The following is a 26776-nucleotide window of genomic DNA, read 5'->3' on the forward strand; positions in this document are numbered from 1 at the left end:
AATCCTCGTGTGCCTTCTGTTACATACTACAAGCATATTATATACATATTATTAAGATAATGCTTACCTATATTTGTCATATACTATTTTTGCTACTTCATACACTGTACTACGACAGGATGTATTTGGATGATCCTGAAGTTTAACAACTGGTGGTAAGATGTAAAGAAGGTCATCAACATTTAAAGATGGTAACATTTTCAATATCACTTTCAGTGATAAATGCTGGATTTGGTCATTCCTTAAAAAAAAAAATAAATAAATAAAATAAAATAAAAAATAATAATCCTTAACACATTTTGTAGAACAGTGATCTTAAAAAAGGTTAAATATGAAAAGACTCTGACATTAATTAATACATGAAAGGAAAAATAATCGTAAAGGTAAGTTTAAGTGATTTTATGACATTCAGATGAAAAAAATGTCATTTCAAAAAACGTGGGATGGGGAAAGAAAGGAAGAGAGAGATATGAGTAAAGGAGATAATAGCAACTAAGATTACCTTTGGCATTAAGATAAATTATAAGGTTAAAACTGAGGTAACTATATTGATCATTCTGAAATTGTAATTTCATGTAGCTCCTACTGAATTAATTATTAGTAAATAAAATAGCACACTTATTATATGAAGGAGCTCCCAACATAGTCAACCTCTTGGCTGTTACCTGGTATGATTAAAACATAGAATGCTGTAAAATTCTTGCACTAGTATAAACAAGAAAAATAAAAAATAGCTCACACTGTTATTATATGAAAACAATAGAAAGGAAATTATCTACCTCAAAACTATTTTGGAGATGAAATAGTGTAAATGCTTTTGATATTCATATCTCATTGTAAAGGCTTCTGTGGAGAAAGGACATGATAGAATCACCATTTTCTGGTATTCAACCACTCACAAAGAAGTCTAAAAGAAATAATGTCTTAATTCGACTAGTGTCATGAAAAAACTACAAGCAAAGAAATAACAGTCAACATTTCTAGTAAAGCATAACCCTTAAAGTTACCTGTGGCATGACTATTATTATTATTACTAATTATTATTCAGGCCTCCATGGAGTCAAAACACTCACCGTGGGAGGTCCTGTCTAAGAAACACAAGTCTATCAAGACTCATCGAGAGAGGTCCCTCCTAGGAAAAAACAAAGTCTATCATACCACTCCTTAAATGCATTGACAGTTCTCGCTCTTACCACTCCATCAGGCAATGCATTCCATGGTTCAACCACCCTCCATGCAAAGAAACCACTCCTCACCCTCTTTCTCACAGTTTCCTTTCATAACTTCCAGGGATAGTCCTCTAGTCATGACTCCTTCCCGCTATTCAACCAAGCGAAAGAACTCCCCAGTGTCAACCCTGTAACCACCTCTCAACAGTTTAAAAGTCTCAATCACATCACCCCGCCTTCTTATCCACCAAACTCTGCAGTCCACACTCCCTCAGCCGATTCTCATAACTAACATTGTACAGTCCCGACACCATCTTTGTTATCCGCCTTTGTACTCTTTCCACAGTTAATTTATCCCCTTCAAATCCTGGAGACCAGATCTGAGAACAATAGTCTAAGAGTGGTCTGATCAGAGTCTTATACAATGGAATGATAACCATTTTATCTCTGCAGGTCAGTGTCCTTCTCATTATTGCAGCAATCCTCTGCATTACCTTCACTACCTTGGCAATATGTCCCCTAAATTTCAGGTTTCTATCAATCATCAAACCTAGATCTCTTGTCTCTCCTACTTCCTCCAGTTTAACTCCTCCCATAGAGTATGCAGCATCCCATCAATGTGTTCCAAACCTCATAAAAAACAAATTACATGATAACCACAGTAATTAACTTTAATGAAATAAAACTACAGATATTTCATACCGAAAATAATAGTACATCATCAGCGCGAAGAAACAAGCAAATCAAAGAAACAGAAATACAAGGTACATACAACAATTGGTTGACCAATTAAAAATTACAAAGGGTTATAACTAATTTCTTAGGTGGTGGTATCCTGTAAAATGAAGGCTATCTTCCTCTCATTCCTTTATTCAATTTCAAAGCATTTTACAGGATACCTACAAATATCAAGAAATTAGTTATAATCCTGCAAATTAAACAATTAAATAAACTGCTTGATGAAGTTGTTAGTTGGGATCAAAATACTTTGAACAAGTTGCACACACACATTTTGGAAGAACTGCTCATTTATGTGGTCTCCCAAAAATTCATAAAGGAGATTATTCAGTAAAATCCAGAATTGTGTTGACTCTCCCACCTATAGAACTGCTAAATTTCTGTCACATTTATTAACTGCCCATACCAGACAATCCAGACCAAGAATTCCACACATTTTTCTGAGAAAATCAAGGATATTCAAATACAAGAGTCAGATTTGTTAGTCAGCTTTGATACTGTTTCCCTCTTTATCAACATTCCGTTATCTGACAATGTTAATTTACTATATGATGATTACCCTCCTGATATTGTGAGGATTTTTGAATTTGTTATAGAATCAGGATATTTCAACTGGAAAAACAAGATCTATAGACAGGTTGAAGGCAATGCCATGGCTAGGCCACTGTCTCCACCTTTGGCAAACTTTTTTTGAACCATCTGGAAGATACCTTCCCCTCATCCAGTCATCCCCAATCCTCTTATTGGTTTTGTTATGTTGATTATATTTTTGCTGTTTGGCCTCATTCTGAAAATGAACTTATCACTTTCTTACAATGGATCAATGGCCTTCATTGACACATTCAATTCACCATGGAAACAGAAAAGGCTGGCAGTTTACTATTCTTCGACATCCTTCTTATGCACACAGCCTCCAGTAATTTACCAATCAGTGTTTATAGAAAAATTTCTTTTATTGGAAGATACATTCATCAAAAATCTGCTCATCACGCCTCTCAAAAAATTGCTGTTATCAAAAGTCTTTAATTATGTAGAAAGTTTTTTTACGTTGGGTACGTTAAAGATACCAAGCAATTTTATAAACTTGGTTTTAATTTTTTTTTCCCCAAGTAAGTAAACAAGCAGGTAAGTTAAGTTTGCACCTGAAGCATTTTCAGGTCTGAGGCAACTCATGGTAAAGGTGGAGTAAGCTCTGACTTCTTTCCTTAGTATCTCCCATACCCAAGTATACACAAGGTAAAAAACTTTCTACATCTTTCTCTCATTCTGATATTTTTATTTAATAAGGTCAAACACCTTGTGGAACTTGTATAGGTCAAATTTATAAGTTTTGCATTACTTCAACCTTGGCATCTCAGGGTCTGGCTCCCACTGATGAGACCTAAATAAAGGCTGAAATTGGTCTGGATAGTGGCACTTCCCTTAATGCATAGCATCATACATGTCTGCAAGGAGATGTCCTTCACATTATGGGAGATACTAAGGAAAGTGATCAGAGCTTACTCCACCTTCACCATGAGTTGCCTCAGATCTGAAAATAAATATCTCAGGTGCAAACTTGATTTACCTGGTTGTTTGCTAACTTGGGAAAAGGATTAAAACCAAGTTTATAAAATTGTTTGGTATCTTTAACATATCTAAAGACTTACATTTGTGCTCCTCTCCATCAAGCTTACAACAAGAACTTCTCACTATCAAAACTGTAATGAAATTTAATGGTACAATCATAATCAAATCCAGCAGATAATTGATTCCTATGTTCCAACGCCTTAAGATTCTTCAACAGATTGCAGGGTTCCAATCACTTATATTTCTGGTTTCTCTCAACCTATTGGTAGAATTATGAAGAAGAATCACCTCATTCCCACATATTTTTCGATTAACAAAATTTCTCATCTGTTGCCATCAACAAAAGAAAAGCTCTCACCTCTATCATTAGCTGGCATTTACCAGATACTTTGTGAATGCAATCTGACATACTTTGGGCAGACAAGCTGTTTTGAGGACAAAAAGAATTAAAGAACATCAATATTAACATTGCATAACTTCAAAAGTCTGGTTTGGCACAACATAGTATTGACACTAAATACAGTATCTGGTGTGATGAAGCTTGCCTTTCCCATAGAAGCAGTTTTAAATATGAATGCCTTTTCAAAGAACGTTGCAAAACTCTTTTACATTGGTCAAATCTGAATCGAAATGATTGTCTCTCTCTGCCAAAAGTTCAGGAGATTATCATTTTATGTAACCATCAAAAATAGTTTTAATATTATTTATTAATTTCTGGCATGTGGCAACAGTTTTTAATTGTTAAACGATTGTTGTATGTACCTTGTATTCCCATTTCTTTAATTTGCTTGTTTCTATGCACTGATGATGTACTGTTATTTTCAGTATGAAATATCTGTATTTTCATTTTATTAAAGTTAATTACTGTGGTTATTACTTACTTTGTAATTTGTTTCTAGTGAAGAATATTTTAAAATATTTGAACAATGAAAAGCATGCATTGACTTTATGCTTGCTGCTGGTTTGCTGTTTACTGTTGGTAGTTAGAAGTGTGTTGTGATGGATTAAGGACGACTAGATAGGATGTAAAATCACCTCTTGTTTTTTGTAACACTGTAGAGGATACTCCATAATTTCAACTGATTCTTGAGTAAAAGCACTAATCAATGTGGAGCATTTCAGTTTTTTGCCATTCTACTAAATGTTTTGTATTTGTTGCATGTGCTGCCAACACTGTTTTTTTTTTTTTTTCCCCCATTCTCAACATCCTTGATGTGTTCTGATCACCATATCTCCCCAGATCAGCCAGTTTGCTTTTACTCAAGAGAATTCAAAGAATCAGTGGAAATGATGAAGTATCCTCCACAGTGTAACAAAAAACATGGGATGATTTTACATGAAGTCTAGTCCTCTTTAATCCATCACAACACACTTGTACCTACCACCAATATACAGCCCAGCAGCAAACATAATAACAGCAGATACACATTTTCCATTGTTTAAATGTTTTCAAATATTCTTTACTAGAAATGTTCACTGTTATTGTTTTGCTTGTAATTTTTAAAATATTTCACAAAACTAGTCGAATTAAAACAATTTCTTTTTAGCTTCTTCCATTCTTTTACTGTCAGTGAGGTTGCTGAACAGTCTTAAATTTATATAATAGTAGCAAAACATAGATAAAGTAAAATGCAAAATTGTGGCAAAGTGTAAGAATAATGAAAGTGTAATGATTAAAATATCAAAGAGCAATTCAATAAATAACCAATAAAAAAATCTTTAGTAAAATTCACCTAAAACCTAAAAATATATGATATAACTAGAAAAACTAGCTAAAAAAGAGAGCATCTAGGATCTTAGAACCTTGCTATATGAATGATTTATGAAATATATGATGGAATATACAGTTGACCCTTGAATAACATGGGGGTTAAGGGTGCCGACCCCCTGCACAGTCGAAAATCCACCTAGAGAAAAGAAAATGTTATTAAGAAAATCATAAGGAAGAGAAAATATATTTCCAGTACTGTATTTATCGATACCGTAAGTTTACATCATCTGTTTACATGATGACTTATCTGTTTGTCAGTACCTACATCGATATTGTCTTATATGATACTGTAGATGTTATATATATTACTAACACCAGACATCAAAAATGAAAAGATAATGTGAACAAGAAATTCATATTTCTTTACAGGTAAAACGATTCATGCATTGATAACAAAGAAGTGGCAATATGATGGTTTCATGGTAGCCTAGCCTAGACACAAATAATGAATCATTATAATTATGTTTAATTTTATGCTAATTGATTAATTTGACTAATTAATAAGTTAATTTTATGCAGTCACGATTTAATGCTGCATCTTTGTTTGTTTACATTTCTCTCGACTGTGTATGGTCTGTAAGTGTTTGTCTACATGAGTTCTGATAAATTCTAACTTTTCATAATAGATTTATGTATATTTTATGGTAGTAAATGATAAAATAGACTAGTATTCATATATATTTTATGCATTCATGACATATCTAACTTTTTCTTAATTTTTTCGATTTTTCTAGGCTACACAGTTCATCTCGCAAATCTCCGAAAATTTTTCCAGTATAAGTATTGAAAAAAATCCATGTATAAGTGGACCTGTGCGTTCAAACCTGTGTTGTTCAAAGGTCAACTATAATATTCTGGAAAAATGGTGGATATAGGTAAGTAAGGAAAATCATTTCAGGAGTTGGCATCTACTCTGTAGAATGCAGGACTATGGAGCCAAAAGAAAATTTTGCAGCTGTCTCTATGACTATGTCTCTTTTAATTTATCAAATGTTTGGCTGTAGCTGCAAATCTAACTTCTGTAACTATGGAAATCCTAATTTAGTTTTGAACTGTTGAAGTGAGCAATGATTATATTTAACTGACAAATATACACTGACTTATATCTGCCATGTTAAGACATGCAAATTGACTTTAATTTGCATAAAAAACAGACTTTTCAAAATTTTAATTATATATATATAGCAGTTTGTTCTTAAGAGCACAAATGCCTTAAGCCAGTCCTCTTTCATTGATGCCTTCAAATCTTATCTAATGATTTTTAGAGCTGAAAATAAATATTCTATAATGGATTAAGTAGGGAACAATGTAATCACCAGATATTTCTGAAAAAAATAAAATGTGTATTAATTCAAAAACCACTCACTGATTTGGACACTAAAAAAAAGTAATAAAAGGAACAAGGAAATGAAAATTACACCACAAAGCATCAAAACATGTACCATACCTGATGACTGACTATGTTAGTTGGAGCCACAGAGCTTTTTTTTTAACACTGGCTTCAGCTCAATGACATCACTCAGATCTTCATATGTATATATATATATATATATATTTTTTTTTTTTTATTTCATCAATCATTTATACAGCAATTTCTAAGATTGACTTTCCTTTATTGTCTTTGACTTTGTCTCTCACATTTAGCTATTTATATGAAACATTTTTAGGTTTTAAAAGAATTTTAATGTATTTTTATATCATTCATAAACTCAAAGAGGAACCGAGTTGTTCTTTGGATTTTAAAAGATTTCATGTTCATTATTCTTACACTTTCCAACTATTGTCATATTTTACTTGATTTACATTAAAGCCTTTGTTCAACTACCTTCCTGACAGCAGAAGCAATTAAACCATTTCATCTCAAAAATAGTTCTAAGGTAGATTTTTTTCTATTGTTTTTAGAAAAAACATAGTATAGTTATTCTGCATTTTTCTTGTTATAAAATAGCACAGAAGCTACAGCATTCTGTTTTAATTATATCACTACAGGATAACAGCCAACAAAGCTGACTGCAAAGGGAACTTCTTATTACAAAAAATCATGTTATACTGAATAAACGTTTTTCCCACTATATGATTCTTAAAACTTAAATAGATACCCAGCTTGGAAAGAAGTCAACAGACACCATAATGTGAGGAACAAACAGCCAAGGTACCACTGTAATAAGATGTAGGATGTCCTTTTGCTGCAATGACTGCAGCATTCTAATGGGGCATACTTTCATAAGTGTACTATAATGATCAATGGGAATTTTGGGCCATTCAATTCATCCCACAGATATTCAGTAGGGTTGAGATCAGAGCTCTGTGGAGGCTAGTCAAATATGGTGATGTTCATGTCCACAAATCACACATTTACAGCAGCAGCCTGATGACAATGTGTTGATTGCTGAAAGATACAATGATCAGTTCCATAGAAATGCTATGAAGTAGGAAGCATTACATTGTCCAGAATGTTCAGGTACCTTTTATGGAACTACAAACAGAGGTCCAAGGCTAAACCAGGACAATGCCATCACACCGCTACCTCCGAATTTCATAGTTGAAGATATACACTCTGGTAAGAGATGTTCACTAGGCATCTGGAACAATCACACCCATCCATCAGCTGGGTAGAAGGTGTAGTGTCATTCTTTGCTCCACAACACAGTTTTCCAACATCCCACTGCGCATGCTCTTTGCACCACTGAAGATGACAACACTGCATGTTGGTTCGACCCACAATAAGTGGATCTTGAATATTGCAGTTCCACCATGGAAACCAATGTTCTGAGCCTTGGTTCTCAATGGTTTTGTGCTGATTCATATCAGTCGATGCCCTGTACTCTGCATTCAATTTGTCAGCTGATGGCTGATAGTTTTTACATATTATCCTTTGTAGCACCCTATAGTCACATTCAGTGAGTGTAGTGGGCTGCCCACTGCAGATAATACTTGAAGTTGAATACATGCCTTACCATCTCTGTATGGTAATGCTGATTGTTGACCTGGAATGGCCCAATTTTCAACAATTTGCCAAACAGACTGGCCTGCAAAATGGCATCCTATCAGAATACTTCTTTCAATTTAAACTATCATTGCACAGTTTCACTGACTTGGGAGCATCATATTTTTCAAATTTATACTGGCTACAAACAGGTAACTCATTACATGGCACAATGCACCTTGCCTGTGAGGGTATCCGTTGATTCTTTCCGAGCAAACAAGTACGCAAAATCATTTCAGCTGTTCAGATTCCACTAAGTGGTATATAATATCAGATTGAAGAAATTATTGGAATGATGAGTTATAGATAAATAAACAAACAAATTTTTATGTGTGTGTGTGAGAGAGAGAGAGAGAGAGAGAGAGAGAGAGAGAGAAATATTCTCATACTTGTGTTCCAACATTTCCAAAAGCTTTGCATTTTTCATTTCCAAAAAGCAGTTTTCAATTTCTTGTGCTCTGGAGCAAATTACTTCAAGTATCAAGGCACGAAATACACCATAAACTCTTGCCAGCATCGAAAATAATACTGAAATAAAACTAAAGCAATGCAAATTAAATATCTTGGACCATTAGGAGAAATTATACAAGTTTATCATAGCTGGGAAAGTTAAAAATAATAAAACATAAACACATCATATCACTAAAAAAATATTATTATTCAGAAGTTTTGCTTTCTTGCATTTAAACTGTTCTAGTTTACGTACCTTTTGTTTGACTTCCCCATCAAGTCTGCTCATGATCGATTTATTTTCGACCACTAAATACTGAAATAAGATAACTGAAAATTGGGTTTTAATTGGTCAGAAATCTGAAACAACTAGAAACCGATAGTTTTACCACATTAGCTGGTGGTTTCAATATGAATAACAGCTTAAAATAAATGAGCTTAGATTGCAAACGAATCAAATCATAACTGAAAAATGAAAAATATCAAATTCATAGGATCTGTTACACAGTACAAATACATGGAGCATGGATGCCAGCACTTGGTCAGTCATTGGTAAGCAGGTGTGTCCTATAATTAGCTGCAAAATTAAACTCTGATGTGTGGAGAGATCTTATGAGTGATTTCCAGATATCACAAAGGATCATCCCTTGATTTCTGTTCAGGGTGCCTTGTGAGCGGATTACTACTTTGGCTTCTTGTATGTTGCAGGAGAAGTAGTCATCTTCTATGTATGGCATATTACTTTCATCCCATTTAATGTTATGGTTAGGGTTGGAAAAATGGAATGCTAAACCAGAACTGTCCTCTTTGTTGTTGTAAACATCTCCAATGTGCTCTTTTTGTTTTATTTCTAGACTTCTTGAAGTTTGTCTGATGTAATTCAGGGCCACAAGAACAACGAATGTTCTAAACTCAACGAATGTTTATTGAAAGCATTCTTGTCTTTAGGTGAGCATAACATCTTCCATACTGTCCTAATTGGCTTGAAGGCTACCTGAATGTTGTGAGACCTTAGGAGGTTGGCAATTTTTTGTGAAAGTATACCAGCAAAAGGAATGGAAATTGAAGTCCTGTAATGAGTGTCCTGGATTTGCTGTGGAGAGGGGTTAAAGAAAAGCGTTCTTTTTGTTATTTTTTTCAGATGTCTGTTGCTGGTTAATATTTGGAGAATAAAATCTAATTCTTCTATTAATATTCTTTCATTTCATATAATAGAGATCAACCCATTCTTCAGCATATGTATAATGCTTAATGTCTGTGAAATATGCTGTAATGAGGTGAAATGGGGTGATGACCTGTGTAGGTCAGCTTGCGGTACACATTAAGAAGATGCTTTTGTCCATTTGTTTTGTAATTAATATGTCCAGAAAAGGTAATTTCCCTTCATTTTCAAGTTCTAATAGGTGAACTTGATTTTATGGTGAAACGAGTTTATGGAAGTTATAAAATCATATAGCTCTGCAACACTGTGTTTCCATATTATAAATATGTCGTCAACATATCTCCACCATACTAATGGTTTAGGATTCGTAGGTAATAAGATGTCATTTTCGAATAAGATGTCTTTTTCATGAATAAGTCTGCACATGGAGGAGATAGAGGACTTTGCACAGCAAGGCCTACATCTCTCAACAGATTTTCTATGAGCGTCATAACTTCATTCAGTGGAACATTTGTAAATAAAGACACAACATCTAAACTTGTTAGAATGTCTGTTCCAGATATGGATACATCTACAATCTACAATCAGACGAAGAGGTATATCGGCCTCGTGTACTTTCAGCGATCCATATAAACCTGGCATTAATGGTGCATGGATTTCAGTCTCCTCTTAAGATCTGTGGGTCATGTGTTTGTGTTATGCAGAAGGTTGTTGGTTTCTATATGGTTCATCCAAGTAGAGTCAGAATCTAATTGACAGTAAGTAGATGCATAGGAGAATAAAACTGAGATTTTTGATACATAATCTCTTGTATTTAAGATGACGGTAGAATTGCCTTTGTTAGTCTTCAGTATTATTATTCTTTGTTCTTCTTTAAATTAGCCAGTGCTCTTTTTTTCTAAGTGGCTAATGTTCTCTTTTAGAGGACGAGATGAGTGAAGAATTGCAGTCTTTAACCTAATATCATTCGCAATAAGTTCAGGTAAAAAGTGAAGGGCCTTCTCGACGTTTACACATAATGTCTATTTTAGGTATGTACTCTGGAGTGACAGCAAAACTGAAACATTTTTTTTAGGATGATAACTTCTGCAAGTGTTAAATTGTGATCCGAAAGGTTGAAAACAACCTTATTATCGGGAAGGGTGGCTCTCGAATTACAACTCTTTTCATATAGGGCATTAAATTTTTCGATGGCTGTTCTTGCTATTTAGGAATGTTCTATTGTATGTACGATTTATCATAGTGTCCAGATGGGACCATAGGTGAGTATCTATGATGCTAGAAATAATGCAATGTAAATCAAGACATAATGAATCAACCTGGCTTAGGGCAAACCTTGTGTACTGTATCCTCTTGAATAATAACACTAAAGACATTTTCTGATAAATCTGTTCGGCTCTTCTAGAATGAAAGTGTCCTTTCCCGACCAATCAAACCCCAATTTTCAGTTATCTTATTTAAGTATTTACTAGTAGAAAATAACATTGATCATTAACGGACTTGATGGGGAAGTCAAACGAAAGATACGTAAAATAGAACAGTTTAAATGTAAGAAAGCAAAACTTCTGAATCATATTACGTTTCTGAAAAAATGTAGAAACAAAATATTATTATCATCAGATCCCATGGAGTGAAAAAGACGTGAGGGATGCACAGCATCAAACACGCAAAGCACTCAAACTTCGCTTTAAATTCATTCAATGGGTCTGTGTCTACCACATAGTCACACAATGCATTCCAAAAGGCAACACTCTCTATGCAAAAGACCTACTTCTCACTTTCTTCTCATACCTGTCTTATAGTTTCCAGGAGTGACTTTTATTCTATCTCCATCTCTTATTCTATGAAAATTTTCTTTCATATTAACCTGGTAACCTGCCTTCACACTCCATATTCCAAAGACAAGTTACCACCTTAGTCAATCTTATCTGGACTCTTTCTAATGTATCCTCATCAACATGAAAACTAAATGAAAAATCTTTATTGTACAATGAAACCTGTGGGGAATTCATGCCTAAACAAACACACGTAATAACCAGAGTAATAAGTTTTAATAAGTAAATGTTTCATCCTAAGTATCTTAGGACATCGTCAGTACAGTTAATTCAAACAATACTAGGAATAACATACAGTTAGGATACATGATTACAATAGAATTCCAATATGCATGCAGTAGTATGTTATAGAATTAAATTAAAATATATCTGGAGGAAGAAAAAAAAAAAAGATCACATTAAAATAAGATAACATATATAAAAATTATTTTACACAATTTCCCATACTTTAGGAATAGCAAGAACATCATTACAGTTTAGATTTGGTCTGTGAAGTAGGACTTCAGCACTTTCTTTATATAAGCGTTCATGTTTATATAAAGATCTACGTAGAAGTTCGGTCTTTTCCCAATGATCTTATGGTTTAGGTTTTCAACTCCGTGTTGTGCAAGGCCAGATTTCTGCGGTTTGATAAGACGGATATGGTCTTGATGTTCCGAAATGCGTTTATGAACAGATCTGCTTGTTCTGTCCATAGTAAGACAATTTACAGGGGCATGGAACCTAGTACACGGCAGGTAGCATCAGAGGTGAGAGTGAGAGGAAAAAGAATCTCCACATGGTATCTCCTTTCTGGATTTACACATCCAAAGAGAAGATGGTTCCATTAAATCATTAGTAACCAGAGCACACAGATTCTACTCCTCTGAAGAATCTCTAAATCAAGAATTGGAAATAATCAAAAAAACATACTAAATGGATATAATCTTAAAACTCAAAAAATCATCAGTCACTTCCCCACACATCAACCTCAACAAGAACAAGCCCATAGGATTCCCATACCGTATGTCAAAGGCATCTCCGAACGTCCTTGAAAAATTATGAAGAAATATAAACTTGCTACTACCTACAAACCAATCAACCAGATCTATAACTTGTTACCTTCTCCTAAAGACAAACTCTCACCTCTGATGCTACCTGGCATGTATGAGGTTCCATGCTCCTGTAAATTGTCTTACTATGGACAGACAGGCAGATCTGTTCATAAACGCATTTCGGAACATCAAGACCATATCCGTCTTATCCAACTGCAGAAATCTGGCCTTGCACAACACAGAGTTGAAAACCAAACCCATAGGATCCATTGGGAAAAGACCAAAACTTCTACATAGATCTTTTTTAAACATGAACGTTTATATAAAGAAAGTGCTGAAGCCCTACTTCACGGACCAAATCCAAACCGTAATGATGTTCTAGCTATTCCTAAAGTATGGGAAATTGTCATACAGAGTTGAGTAAAATAATTTTTATATATATTTTCTTATTTTAATGTAATCTTTTTTTTTTCCTATATATATATATATTTTTTAATTTAATTCTCTAACACTACTTCACGCATATTGGGATCCCATTGTAATCATGCGCCTTAACTGTATGTTATTCCTAGTATTGTTTGAATTAACTGTACTGATGATGTCCTAAGATACTTAGGATGAAATATTTACTTATTAAAACTTATTACTGTGGTTATACGTGTGTTTGTTTAGTCATAAATGAAAAATCTGTGCACAATAATCCATGAGGGCTGATCAAGGCCTCATGGAATATATTACATAGATTTGGCATTTTCATTACCTCATGAGCTACAGAAGCTCTTACTATATTTATTTTATCACTACTTGTAATACTTAGGCAGTTTATAACTACTTATTAATCAACAGAGCAGAAATGAGATAAATAAAAAAAAGCGGCATAAACTTATGCATAAATTAACAAAGAACAAAGTATAAAATGATAATATATATATATTGCCTGATAACTGCATGAAGGCTCAATAGTCTAGATACATCACCACATAATTGAACATTTAAAACCATATAAAATGAAAGTACATTTATATTAAAATATGATGAACATTATATATATTAGATTATATTATATTAGAAGGGTCATAGAAATGTTATGCAAGATCAAATTAAAAATATTACTAAAATAAAGAGCCAAAAGTGATCAGTTCAGCGATGTAATACATAAGTGGATATTAGATAAAGCATTATTTCAAAGGCAAATGTAGAAACTATGAAAGTTTCATAAGGTAAGTTGACCAGAGAGCTTGCAGATATATGTTCCTTGGCATTCACGAATTGCCCTAGTGTGGACTACTTAAAGGACATAGGCTCTGCCCAAGTGTCTGTACGAGGGTGGTCTGAAAAGTTCTTGGCCTAACAATGAAAAAAAGAATTTATGATTTCAAAATTATTTTTATTTTTCCACATAATCTCCCTTAACACTAACACATTTAGTCCAGCACCATTAGCCCATCACTGTATTGGTCCTCAGTAAGATCTGCAAAATATCTCTCTACAGCTGCAATCACCTCTTGATTCGAAGAAAAAAGATGACCAGCGAGGAAGAGTTTTAGTTTTGGGAAAAGAGAGAGAAGTCAGAGGGAGCCAAATCTGGGGAATAGGGCAGATGTTCCAACAATTCATAGTGCAGATCTCTTCATTTTTCCATTGCCAAAACACCTTCGTGGGCAGGTGCATTGTCCTGATAAAAGATGATTTTCTTCTTCTGCAAACCAGGTATTTTCTCATGAATTTTTTCATCTAGTCTGGTTAAAAGATCACAATAATATTCCCCAGTTATTGCTTTACCCTTTTCAAGATAATTAATAAACAAAATGCCTTTAGCACCATAAAACACCAATGCCATGACCTTTCCTGCTGATGGAACTGACTTTGTCTTCTTTGGCACTGATCAACCAGCTTCTGTCCACTGTTTTGACTGCTCTTTGGATTCTGGTGTGTAATGGTGAATCCAAGTCTCATCCATAGCAATAAATCAACACAAAATCAGTTTTATTCTTGTTAAAATGCTCCAAGCACTGTTCAGAGATTTTCATGCGAGTGCATTTTTGATCTGCTGTGAGCAAGCACAGCACCCATCTTGCACAAAGCTTTTTCATTTGCAATTCTTCATGCAAAATATATTCTGCACATTCTTTTGAAATACCTATAGTCTCAGCAATTTCATGCACTTTGACTCGCCGGTCATCCACTATCATATCATGCCCTATTAATGATTTCTGGTGTTACACTTTTTGGATGTCCTTCATGTGGATCATTTTCAAGGCTGGTACGGAAATGTTTAAACTCGGCAGCCCATTTCTTACTTGTTGAAAACAAAGGAGAAGAGTAACCATAAACATTTATGAACTTTGAATGAATTTCTTTTTTCTTTTGGCATTAAACCATCTTTTACAAAGAATTTTATAACCACATGATACCCAATTTCATTCATTTCAAGGGATACAGAAAATACATTTGCTTCAGACAGCTGTATAAAAAACTACTTGATAGAATGACTTGCAATTTCACATGGATACTTATGACAGATGTACCAATTTAGAAAAAAAAAATCTTGCTGATAGTGTTGCCATCTATGGTCGTGGTCCTGAAATGTTGTGTGGCAGATGTCCCTTGGACTCACCCGACACTCAAGTTGATTGCACAAATATTCAATAGAGTTGAGATCAGGCTTCTATGGAGAACAGTCATTTGTGGTGACATGTCCAGAAACCAGACAGTTACAGCAGCCTTATGACATGGTGCATTATCTTGCTGAAAGAGACAATGGTCAGTTCCATAAAAACACCACAAATCAGGAAGCGCTGCATTGTCCAGAATGTTCATATACCTTTCAGAGTTCATGTTCGTGGCACCAAAAACAGAGGTCCAGGACCAAACCATCACACTGCCACCTGCAAATTTCATAGTTGGGATTACACAATCTGGTAAGAGACATTCACCAGAAATCTTCCCACCTATCCATCTGCTCAGTAGAGGGTATAGCATGATTCCTCGCTCTGCAAGATAGTTTTCCAAGCTTCCATGTCCCAGATTCTTTGCACCACTGAACATGTACAGTGGGAATGCTGCATGTTAGTTTGGGTAATGTTGAGCTTGCATATTGCAGTCATAACATGGAAACCATGCTGTGAGTCTCGGTTCTGAATGTTTTTGTGCAGATTTGTGTTCCAGTCAATGCCAGGCATTCTGCAGTTGGCTCTCTGCACTTCCATCTCAGTATGGTATCACTAATTGTTCACCTAGGATGGCCCAATTTGTCAATGCTGAACAGATAGGCTTGCAACACCTCTTTAAAACTCCATCAGTTCTCTTCTTGCAGCCATTTCACCATCATACAGTCGCACTGACTTCAGAGCATCATATTTCTCCAATTTCTACTGGTTAGAAGCATGTGACTTATTACATTGCACATTACGCCTTGCCCATGAGAGTACTGATTGACTATTTCCAAGCAGTGTATAGTGTAACAGGATAACAACCTCTTCATAATTTAGCTTATTTATTTTTATTAATTATTATCATTATTATTATTACCCCAAGACTTCATGGAGTCAAAGACTCATCTGGGAGGTCCTTTTCAAAAAACAAAAAGAAGGATTGGCTATGGGCTTTTCCCTCTCTCCGGCTTTAGCTGACCTATTTATAGAACATTTTGAAAATAATGCTTTAATCAATTATCATAAAAAACCAAAAAGTTGGCTATGCCATGTAGACGACATTTTCATCATTTGGCCAGGAACAACAGATGAACTTACTGCTTTCAAAAATTACCTGAATAATGTACATAAGAATCTAAAATTTACTTTAGAACAAGAAGAACTTAGAAAACTTCCTTTTCTTGACATCCTATTAGAAGTCAATGAAAAAGATAATAAACTTTCTTTCTCAATATATAGAAAACCCACCAACACAGGAAGATTTCTTAATGTGGCCTCACACCACCACCCTTTGCAAAAAATAGGTCTAATAAAAACCCTGAGGGACAAAGCTTATATTTCCAGCACAGAAAAACAGAGAAATGAAGAATCGGAATATTAACACAGATCCTCGAGAAAAAAAAAAAAAAAAAAAAAAAAGGTGATGAACCCAAGACTATCAAAAAAATTCTCCACACACCTCCTACAAGAATCCCGCAGAAATAAGATTTCAAAAACGTCACCACACTTCCATATATCACGAATGTTAAGATGGCTAAATTACTAACCAAACATACCATCATAGTAGCCTTTCTGCCGCTGGAAAAAATTTCAAGATTTCTATATCCCCCAAAATCTCCACATCAACCTTTAAAAAAAACCAGGTGTTTATAAAATTTATTGTTCTTGCAGCATCTGCTACATAGGGCAGACAGGAAGATCTGGGGAAATATGCATGAATGAACACCAAAAGGATGTACAAAACAGAAGAGAACAAATAGAAAAATAGAAAAAAACTGTTACATAAGGAAATTTAAAGAAGCTGCAAACATTCTTAGAATTCCAACACAATGCAAAAAAACCAAGGCTTAATTCTACACCAAGTTTAGTCAGCTTTGATAAAAAATATACCTCAGTCAGACCTCGGACATTATGATCGTGAACAACAGAATGTGGCATCATCCAGTATTGTTTAAACTTAGCACTGCTTTGAATCTGCATTCTGATTTTTTAATTTTATAAACAGTCTGACAGCTACAACTGTATAGTACGAACTATTATAGCCTGTTTTTGTTTAGGAGTGCCCCTTATTTTAAATACATTGGCTATTATTACTCAAAAAAGGGGTATATATATTTTAGGGCATTATGGGTGAGTATAGAAGGCAATTATAGCAGAATAAAAGAGGTGCAAAAATTTTTTTTATTCTGCTCTATTCTACTGCAACTGCCTTCTAAACTCACCCATAATGCCCTAAAATATATATACCCCTTTTTGAGTAATAATAGCCAATGTATTTCAAATAAGGGGCACTCCTAAACAAAAACAGGCTATAATAGCCATAATTATAATAATAGTGTTTAAGAAGAGTAGCATGGGAATTTTCCCAGAAACTATACGTAATGAACTATTCATTTCTCTTTTTTTTGTTTACCTTTTACCCCTGAAGATGCAAGTCAAATGACTTACGAAACTTATTGGATTTTATTTCTTTATTGTGCTCTTAGCTTAATAAAAAAAAATAAATAAAAAATAAAAAAGTGGTGCAATTACCAGAATATGCCTTATGTACTCTGTCTTTTTCCATTCTTTCTATATGCCCCAATCATACTATTCTTTGTGTGTTTATATATCTTACACTTTTGTTCTATTATTCTTATCATTTACTGACTTCCATTTTCAAAGGGTTCTCACACAACAGAAATGTTTTTTCAAAGAATAATACAGCAGCACTAATCACTTTATAGAACTCCTATTGACTTTGTTTAAAACTGTGTTTATGATTATTATTTTTATTACTATTAACCCAATACCCCTGGAGTCAAAATCTAGGCAGTCATTCTTTCACTCACACACACACACACACACACACACACACAACTCATTTATACTGTCTTAAACACATTGAATTCACTGGAGACACCATGCCCTCAGGAAATGTATTCTAATCTGTCACAATTCTCCATGCAAAAAATCTACTTCTCACTCAGTCCTTATATAGCTTCCACTGATGACCTCTCATTCACCTCCCCCACATCCCATCTCTCACCATTTTATGAAAAACCTCTACAATGTTAATCTCATAACAACAATCCCTTACCAACTCATATTTCTATCATATCACCCCCCCCCTTTCGCCTATCCACTAGACTCTTTAAATTGCATCTTCTCAACTTTTCTTCATATTCAACATTTCAGAGACCAGAAACTACCTTAGTTAAATGCCTCTGAATCCTTTCCAACATCTCTTTGTCCTTTTGAAAACCAGGTGACAAAATCTCGGCACAGCAGTTCATATGTGGCCTAATCAAGGCATTATACCATGGAACAAGAATTATAAGTGCTCTGCATCACACCCAGAATTTGTTGTGTTGTCCTCGAAATTTAGATCCTTATCTGCCATCCCCCCAAGATTTCTTATTCCTCCACCTCCAACAATATTCCCAACAAGAGTAAATTCTTTGTTTACCAAAATTTAAAACCTTACATTTTGGAACAGTGAATTGGCATCCCCACTCCCTACTCAGCTTACTCAAGTCTGTTGTAAGACTACAACATCTGTTCTACTCAACATAGTTCATCCCAACTTTGCATAATCTGCAAACAACCAAATATTCCCATTCAAGTCTTCCCCAATATCAACAACATACATGGTAAACAGCAATAGTCCTAAAACAAACTCCTGAGACACACCACTAGTGACTTTCCTCTTCCAGGTTATTGCTCCTCCCTATACCCAACTTGCTGAAATCTATCAGATAGCCAATCTCCAATCCAGTGCACTAGTCTAATATTGAAACCCATCCACTCTAGTCTGACTATCAACTTATATGTGATAATTATGAAAAGTCTTTACATGGACGACCTTTGTCATCCATGTAAAATGCAGTGTATGCGTAGTACAGTCTACGTATACTACCGTGTATCTATCCACGGCCAATGCTGCTGTCACCTTATTATAATAAGTAAAAGTAGATTACTAAAACATGATCTTCCTTTATCAAATGTGTGCTGTCCATCAAAGATAATACTATTGTTGTCAACCCAATTCTAGATTCTGATTCTCCTCAGCCTTTCCAACACTTTAACCACAACACCTGACACACAGAATGGCCTATAATTTGATGAATGAATTCTGTCACCTCCTTTATGAAGCGGTATAACCTTGCTTTCCTTCCTTACACTCCTTTGCAACTTGACCAAGTTTGCTCAGTACCAATTTTACTCAATTTCCCATAATACTCCTTGCTCACTCACAGTCAGTCTCTCCTCCTCATCATCCACTGCTCTCAAACTTTTCATGATGTCACATTTATGATTTATTCACAATTAAAATTTGTGGGTGGAGGCAGGGGGTAGATTGACCAAGTGGGGGGGGGGGAAAATAATTTATCAAATCCTGATCATACTTATCAATCCTTAAAACTCATTCACTGAAAAAGCATTCACAGATGTTTTTGGTAAGCTATTCTACTGCTTCAGCACTCTCCAATAAAGAAAAAAAAAATTATAATCTGAACACACTTGCTAACCACACAACTTTACCTAGTTCTCAGCCATCCTCTTCTTCTTGTCTTCCATTCTCAAGATGAGTTGAATCCCGTATGGATAAGAGAACTTCCACTGTTCTCTATCCAAAGTAAACTCTTTCATATGCCAATAACTCTGATGCAATTTCAAGGGCTTTATACCATGTTAATCTTTCTCCGGTTCTTGTACTCTCCATAATGCCCTGAAATATCAAGTGAGGAAGTCTGACCAGTTCCATTCACACAATGTAACCGAACAAACAGAGTTGATGCTTTTTAACTGTGTTAAAGAATTGTTGAATTAGGGATATTCAAATCTTGCAATGAATTCTGTTTATTTTCCTGAAGCATTTCATTTCAAAAACTAACGATTTCCTCTCTCCTTTTTTGGGACCAAGTTTCTGCCCCGTAGAGAGTCACTGATAGTATTTTACTTTCATAAAATTTCATTTTTAGAGTTGTAGAAATTATGTTGTTTTTCCAAACTTTAATAAACTTATTCATTATTGACTATGTTACAGAGAGTCTGTGCTTTACTGTTGCTATATCAGTGATTCTTAACCTTTTTGAAGTCATGGAACACTTTTGATTATAAGAAGAATCTGGGGAACACCAAAATCATTAGAGTTATAAAACTAACAATAAAAATATAAATATGCATAGACTTGCCTTTTATAAAAATGGAACTTATTTTAATGTGATACTTGAGCTTGTTGGCTTTTGCAGATTTCAGCAATATCACGTCTAATGTGTGATATACTATCCTCATCTCTTTGTCTATATTAGTTTTTATATGGGTTAATACTGAGAAACCGAGCTCACACAAATATGATGTTGAAAACTGTAGCAAAATTTTCAGTGCCCTTGTGGAGAGAGGGTATTCGGCTTGGACAAAAATCCAAAATTTCTCAAGAGTTATTTCAGAGAATTTCATTTGTAAAGTACAATCCGTTGACAAGTTAACTAATTGTTCATCTTGTAAAGAAAATTCACAACTCGATGTATTAACTGTGTCAAATGGATTTTGTATCCAGTCATAATTGTGTGTATTTAAGGAAGGAAAGTAACTTGAAATCTTTTCTTCCAATATTGTTAAATGTTCTGTTATAACAGAAATAATTCCCTCGACATTTTTTTATGGAGCAAAGCAAACATATCTGCTGTTTTTTTCTGATATGCAGTTTTTCCAAAGAGATACAGATACTTTTTTCTGAAAAGATGACAATTTATCAGTGGATGTCAAAATACTTGCATTTTTCCCTTGGATACTTGTATTAACGCTATTTAAGTAATTAAAAATACTGGCTAAATATGCTATTTTAGCACACCAAATATCATTTTGAAGACACTTTACAAAAGCATCTGTATCTTCATTTTGAAAAAAGGCTAATAATTCATTCTTAAGTTCTAAAATTCGAAATAGAACTTTACCCCTGGATAACCATCTTATTTCAGTGTGCAAAAGCAAATATTGTACTTGGCTTCCATAGATATGCAAAGTTTTTTTAAAAAGGCGTGCTTTTAAAAGTCTTGATTAGATGTAATTTACCATATTTATAACTTGGTCTAGTACAGATTTTAATATTGCCGGTAATGAATGTTTTTGAAACTAAGAATTCTCTGTGCAAAAAACAGTGCATAGATATAATATTTGGATATATTTTCTTTACAAGAGTAACAAATCCTTTGATAGAGCCTACTATTAATGGAGCACCGTCCATACAAATTCCTACACACAGACCCCTTGAAATTTAAAATTTTCTAAATATGATGTAATAAAGTCAAAAATATCTTGTCCTGTTGTATGTTCGGTAAGTTCTCTGCAGAAATTGATTCGTTATTTCGTTTTCATTAATGAAATGAACGAATCCTAGTATATGAGTTTTACCGCTAATGTCAGAGGACTCATCAATTTGTAAAGCAAAATGTTGTTTTGAAAGTTTATTGGTAACTGTTTTCTCAATATCATCTGACATATGTTTAATTTTATTTTTCATTGTATTATCCGAATGAAGAATTTTCATAATTTCCTTTTTTGCTTTGTCACCAAATGAGACTCTGCTATAGTAAAGTGGTTTTAATTTAACAGCAATTAATTTAGCTACCTTATATGATGCAAGCTGTGCATTATCAGAAATTTTAACAGTCTTTTCAAAATATTTTACTTGTTTAACTTGCATGTCCAACAATCTCTTGAAGTAATCTTTAGTTTTTGAAGCAAGATTGGTGTGCTTTGTAGTAAAGTGGTGTGTGAACCATTGCGCTATTAGATAGTTTTCCCTGCATACAAGACACTGGGATATAGGACATGGTCCATGTAAAACTGCAACTTAAATATTCATCTGAATATTGTCTATTAATTTTTCTTATTTTACTGGCATGATCTAACAATAGAGTGTGAAACCTGAAGCACTCGACGCCCTCACACGTGGCCACAACTTTGCCATTGCGCCCAGAAGAATACCTGCTGAGGATATCATGATACGGATTGAACGCAGGATCCGACACCTCCCAAGCCACGTCGCCAACGATATTAGACTGGATGTAGCTTGTGTTCTGACCAAAGCCAAACCACCTAAAACCAACATGCCCAGTAAAGAAATTAAATCTCTATTAGAATTAAAGAAAAACAAGAAAATAATAATTACCAAAGCTGACAAAGGGAATGCCACAGTATTGCTGAACCAAAAAGATTACACAGGTAAGCTGAAATCTCTATTGTTAGATCGTGTCACTTACCTCCCTATCGAATACAATCCCACCAACTCACAAATTAGAAAACTCCACAGGCTCCTTAAGAAGGTCGCTTCTTGGCCTGCGGAAATCACCAACAAACTAAAACCATATAACTCCATACCCCACCCCCCTGTATTTATGGACTCCCAAAAATTCACAAGGAAAATGTGCCATTACGTCCCATAGTGGATGGCATTGATTCCCCCACATACAAACTAGCAAAACATTTGGCCAAAGCTCTCTCACACTATACTGGCAACACACCCTCATACATAAAAAACTCAGCCCACTTCAAAGCCAGCATAGAAAACCTTACACTCAAACACACTGACATAATGGTCAGTTTTCATGTCTCCTCCTTATTTACAAATGTCCCACTCAAAGAATCCTTAGAGCTAATCCAAGCTAAATTTCCTCCCGATATCACAGCCCTATTTCAGTTCACAATGAACTCAGGCTATTTTGTTTGGCAAGGAAAATTCTACAAACAAATAGAGGGGACAGCCATGGGTTCTCCACTCTCCCCACCCTTGGCAAACTTTTATATGGAGACTTTTGAAGAGCAAGCCTTGAACTCTGCCCCACAAAAACCAACCATTTGGCTTCGCTATGTAGATGATGTATTCGCTATTTGGCCACATGGCTCCGATGCACTCCTCTCCTTCTTAACACACTTAAACAACCAACACCCCAGAATCAAATTCACCCTGGAAGAGGAAAAAAACAACTGCATTCCTTTCTTAGACACTAGTCACCCGCCAGCCTGATGGAACCTTGGTTTTCTCAGTATATAGAAAACCCACCCATACAGGCAGATACATTCACCAACAATTCCCCCCCCCCCCACACACACACAACAATATGGAGTCATTGAGACACTACACAACAGGGCTAAACTTATCTGCTCGAATGACAATGCCCTAACCACAGAACTAAACCACATCCTCAACACGTTCTCAGCCAATGGCTACCCCCCCCCCCCAAAAAAAATCCAAAAAATATTAAAACCAGTAAACCACAACCCCCCCCTCCCCCTCACAACAAGGATTACTCTAAATCCATTACCATACCCTATATCCGAGGCACCTCAGAAAAAATCACAAAAATCTTAAAAAAAACATAACTTAACTTCTTGTTATAAACCTTATAAAAAATTGGCATCCCTTATCCGCTCAACAAAAGACCAACCTACCCCCCCCTAGACCTACCTGGTGTGTACCAGGTCCCTTGCAGCCGTAGGCTGTCCTACTTTGCCAAACAGGCAGGACAGCAAATATCAGAATTTCAGAACACAAGAACTACATCTGGTTTCACCAATACAGCCACTCTGGTCTTGCTGACCATGCTCTGGATACCTGCCATAGAATACGGTGGAAAAAAGCCAGGATAATACACCGTAGCAAATACAGATATGAAAGGCTTTTCATAGAATCAGCTTCAACCCTCAACAAATTTGGCTGCATGAGATTTCCTCAAATTTGGGAAACCTACATCAGAAGACCTTCAGCCCAATCGCCCAAGAATACCAACATTGCCTGCTAGAGGGCACCATCAGGACTTTAGGAGAAATAATAGCTTCATACTTCTTGCTCATTTATTGTTTTGCTGTGCCTGCGTGCACGTATCTTGTACCTAAGTTCTTGAAAATGGCAGCGTGATGTTGCCGAAATATAGAAATATATTAAAATTTATTTTAATGTATATCCTAGTACGTTGTAATTTCCTGAAATAATATAGTGAAAACAGATTATGACAAATAGTAAGACGTGTTGCATTTTTCACACATGGGAAGATCGTCAGCAATCAGTAAATAAGAATGTGTAAGATGACTGTGACCTATACAGAGCCTAGCAAGAACAACTTTCTCCTGTTTCTACATTGACTAGAATGCAATGTGGGATAAAAGGACCTCCTAGATGAGTCTTTGACTCCATGAGGTCTTGTTTAATAATAATAATAATAATAATTTCAGGCTGATTGTTATATAATTTGTTCATAAATGTTCCTGGCCATGACGACTCCCATTGGGCAATTATCTTTGATCTTATAAGCTGTCTGTAGTCTGTATATAGTACTGACAAATAGTACATGAGAAAGTATGAGCTAATTTAACAGCTGCATCTGCAGCCTCATTTCCCTTAATTTCATTGTGGCAGGGAATCCTGCACAGCTCAACATCAAAATTAAGGATTTTCATTTTGTGAAAAAAGGTGTGGCACCTCATAAAGTATGGATGTGGATTATACCTAAGAGAAGAGATAGTCTGTAAAGAGCTCAAAGAGTCTGTATAAATTTTGTTTTATATGAACAAGTGCAAGCAGAATGACATGCAGCTCTGCTGTATAATTACTACAATCAGATGGGACTTGGTTGGAAAAAGCAATGTTAGGAAACACAGCCAACACATGTGTCAGCTCTTGAGCCATTAGTATAGATGAGAAAAAATTCAGATTGGGCTGCTCTCTGTGCATTAAACAATTGAAGGTAGACAGATAACGGAGTATGAGACTAATGTAAGTGACCAAGTGAGAGGCTGCAGAATGGAGTGCAAAACCTGCCATGGTGGGATGCTTTTATGTTTGATGTAGGCAATGTTGTCAACATTCATGCCAAGAGCTTGCAAAATCTCTTTAACATGCATACCAAAAAAAAGATATATGGCAATCTGATGTGAGTGATATTGAGCTCACCAACACGGAGAAAAGATACTAGTCCGTGTAGGATGATCTGGAAGAGTCTTCATCTTTAGGGAATAATTAAAAGACAACTATTTCCATCTGAGTGATAAAGACAGTTCATTTGATTCAACATAAAGACTGTGAGTGGTTGATGTGCAAAAGGCACCAGTAGCTATCCACATACCCTGATGATGGAATCATCAGGTTATCTGGATGGGATCCAACCATCACAGGTTAATCTGCCTTGCAGAACCATAGACTTGAGATTCATAATCCAGCTTTGAATGGGTAAGTAAACAATAAAGACCAATCAGCACCCCATTCAGCAGAGGATAAAGCACGAAGGAGATGCAATGCTTTCTTGCATTTTCCTCTTAGTTGACAAATGTGTGCAAGGAATATAAGTTTTCTGTCAAAGATGAGTCCCAAGAATTTGGCTTCTGTTGCTACAGGAATAACAGTCTGTCCGATTCTTAATTCAGGATCTGGATGAAGTGTATACAGACACTTTATTCCTGCTGAAAACCTGAACTCATTACTAAGCGTCCACAGAGAAAAACATGATCTATTGCTTGCTGAAGTGATCTTTCAATTACCTTCATGTTACGAGAGTAACAGTAAAACGTAAGTCATCAATATATAGAGCACTGTCTACAGTGGGAGGAAGCTATTCAGTGATTGAGTTAATTTTAATAGCAAAAAAGGGTCACGCTTAAGACAGAGTCTTGGGGTACACCCTGTTTTTGATGATATGGTCGAGATAGCGTACTTCCCACTGTGAGGTGGGAAGTTTACGTGAACAGAAAATTTAATCAATACAGGAAGGTGTCCTTTGAAACCTAGGTTGTAGAAGTCTTTTAATATGTCATATCTCCAAGGCTGTGTCATAAGCTTTTTCCATGTCAAAGAAAACTGAAACAAGGTGTTCTTGATTCAGAAATGCATCTTTTAATACAAGTTTCTAAATGAACCAAATGGTCTAAAGCTGAACGATGCATACAGAAGACACATTGTTCATTGGAAAGAAGATCACTGCTTTCTAAATACCAGAAAAGTCTGGCATTAACCATTTTCTCTAATATCTTACAAAGACAGCTGGACAGAGCAATAGGTCGATAATTATTTGCTTGTGTTGGATCCTTTCCTGGTTTTGGGATAGCAATAAATATAGAGTTTCGTATTCTTGGAATAACAGCTTATGCCAAGAATCTAGAAACTCTTCCTTTGCAAGTATTCTATTGTATATTAAGAAAAGAAGATCCATAGAAGATGATGGTAGATGTTTTATCATTTCATAATGGATGTCATCATGCCCTACTGCACTAGGGTGAGACAGTAAAAGATATCTTTTTAGTTCCTCCTTAACAAACAGATCAAGCCCACTAGTAGAAAAATTTAGCTTTTGTTTCTCTTGCTGCTCTTTTAGTATTAAAAATTCAGAAGGATATGAAGCTGTTACTGAGCTTCTAGCAAAATTTTCTCCCAA

At 35.2% G+C, this 26776-nt stretch overlaps 1 protein-coding gene across 3 annotated transcripts in view; it reads right to left on the reverse strand.

The window, feature by feature from the left end:
- Positions 1–26776, reverse strand: part of LOC150103013 (DNA-dependent protein kinase catalytic subunit-like) — an 847149-nt gene that overhangs the window by 589744 nt on the left and 230629 nt on the right. For all 3 annotated transcript variants that reach the window (XM_090397444.1, XM_090397443.1, XM_090397442.1), the window contains exons 20-21: positions 8623–8772; positions 68–241 (exon numbers count right to left, since the gene is read on the reverse strand). In XM_090397444.1, the coding sequence (XP_090253570.1) occupies positions 68–241; positions 8623–8772 (324 nt within the window). The remainder of the gene's footprint in view (positions 1–67; positions 242–8622; positions 8773–26776) is intronic.

This window comes from Typopeltis vanoorti, chromosome 9 (assembly GCF_054136105.1).
Source record: "Typopeltis vanoorti isolate ZY-2024b chromosome 9, IOZ_Tvanoo_1.0, whole genome shotgun sequence".
NCBI classification, from domain to species: Eukaryota; Metazoa; Arthropoda; class Arachnida; order Uropygi; family Thelyphonidae; genus Typopeltis; species Typopeltis vanoorti.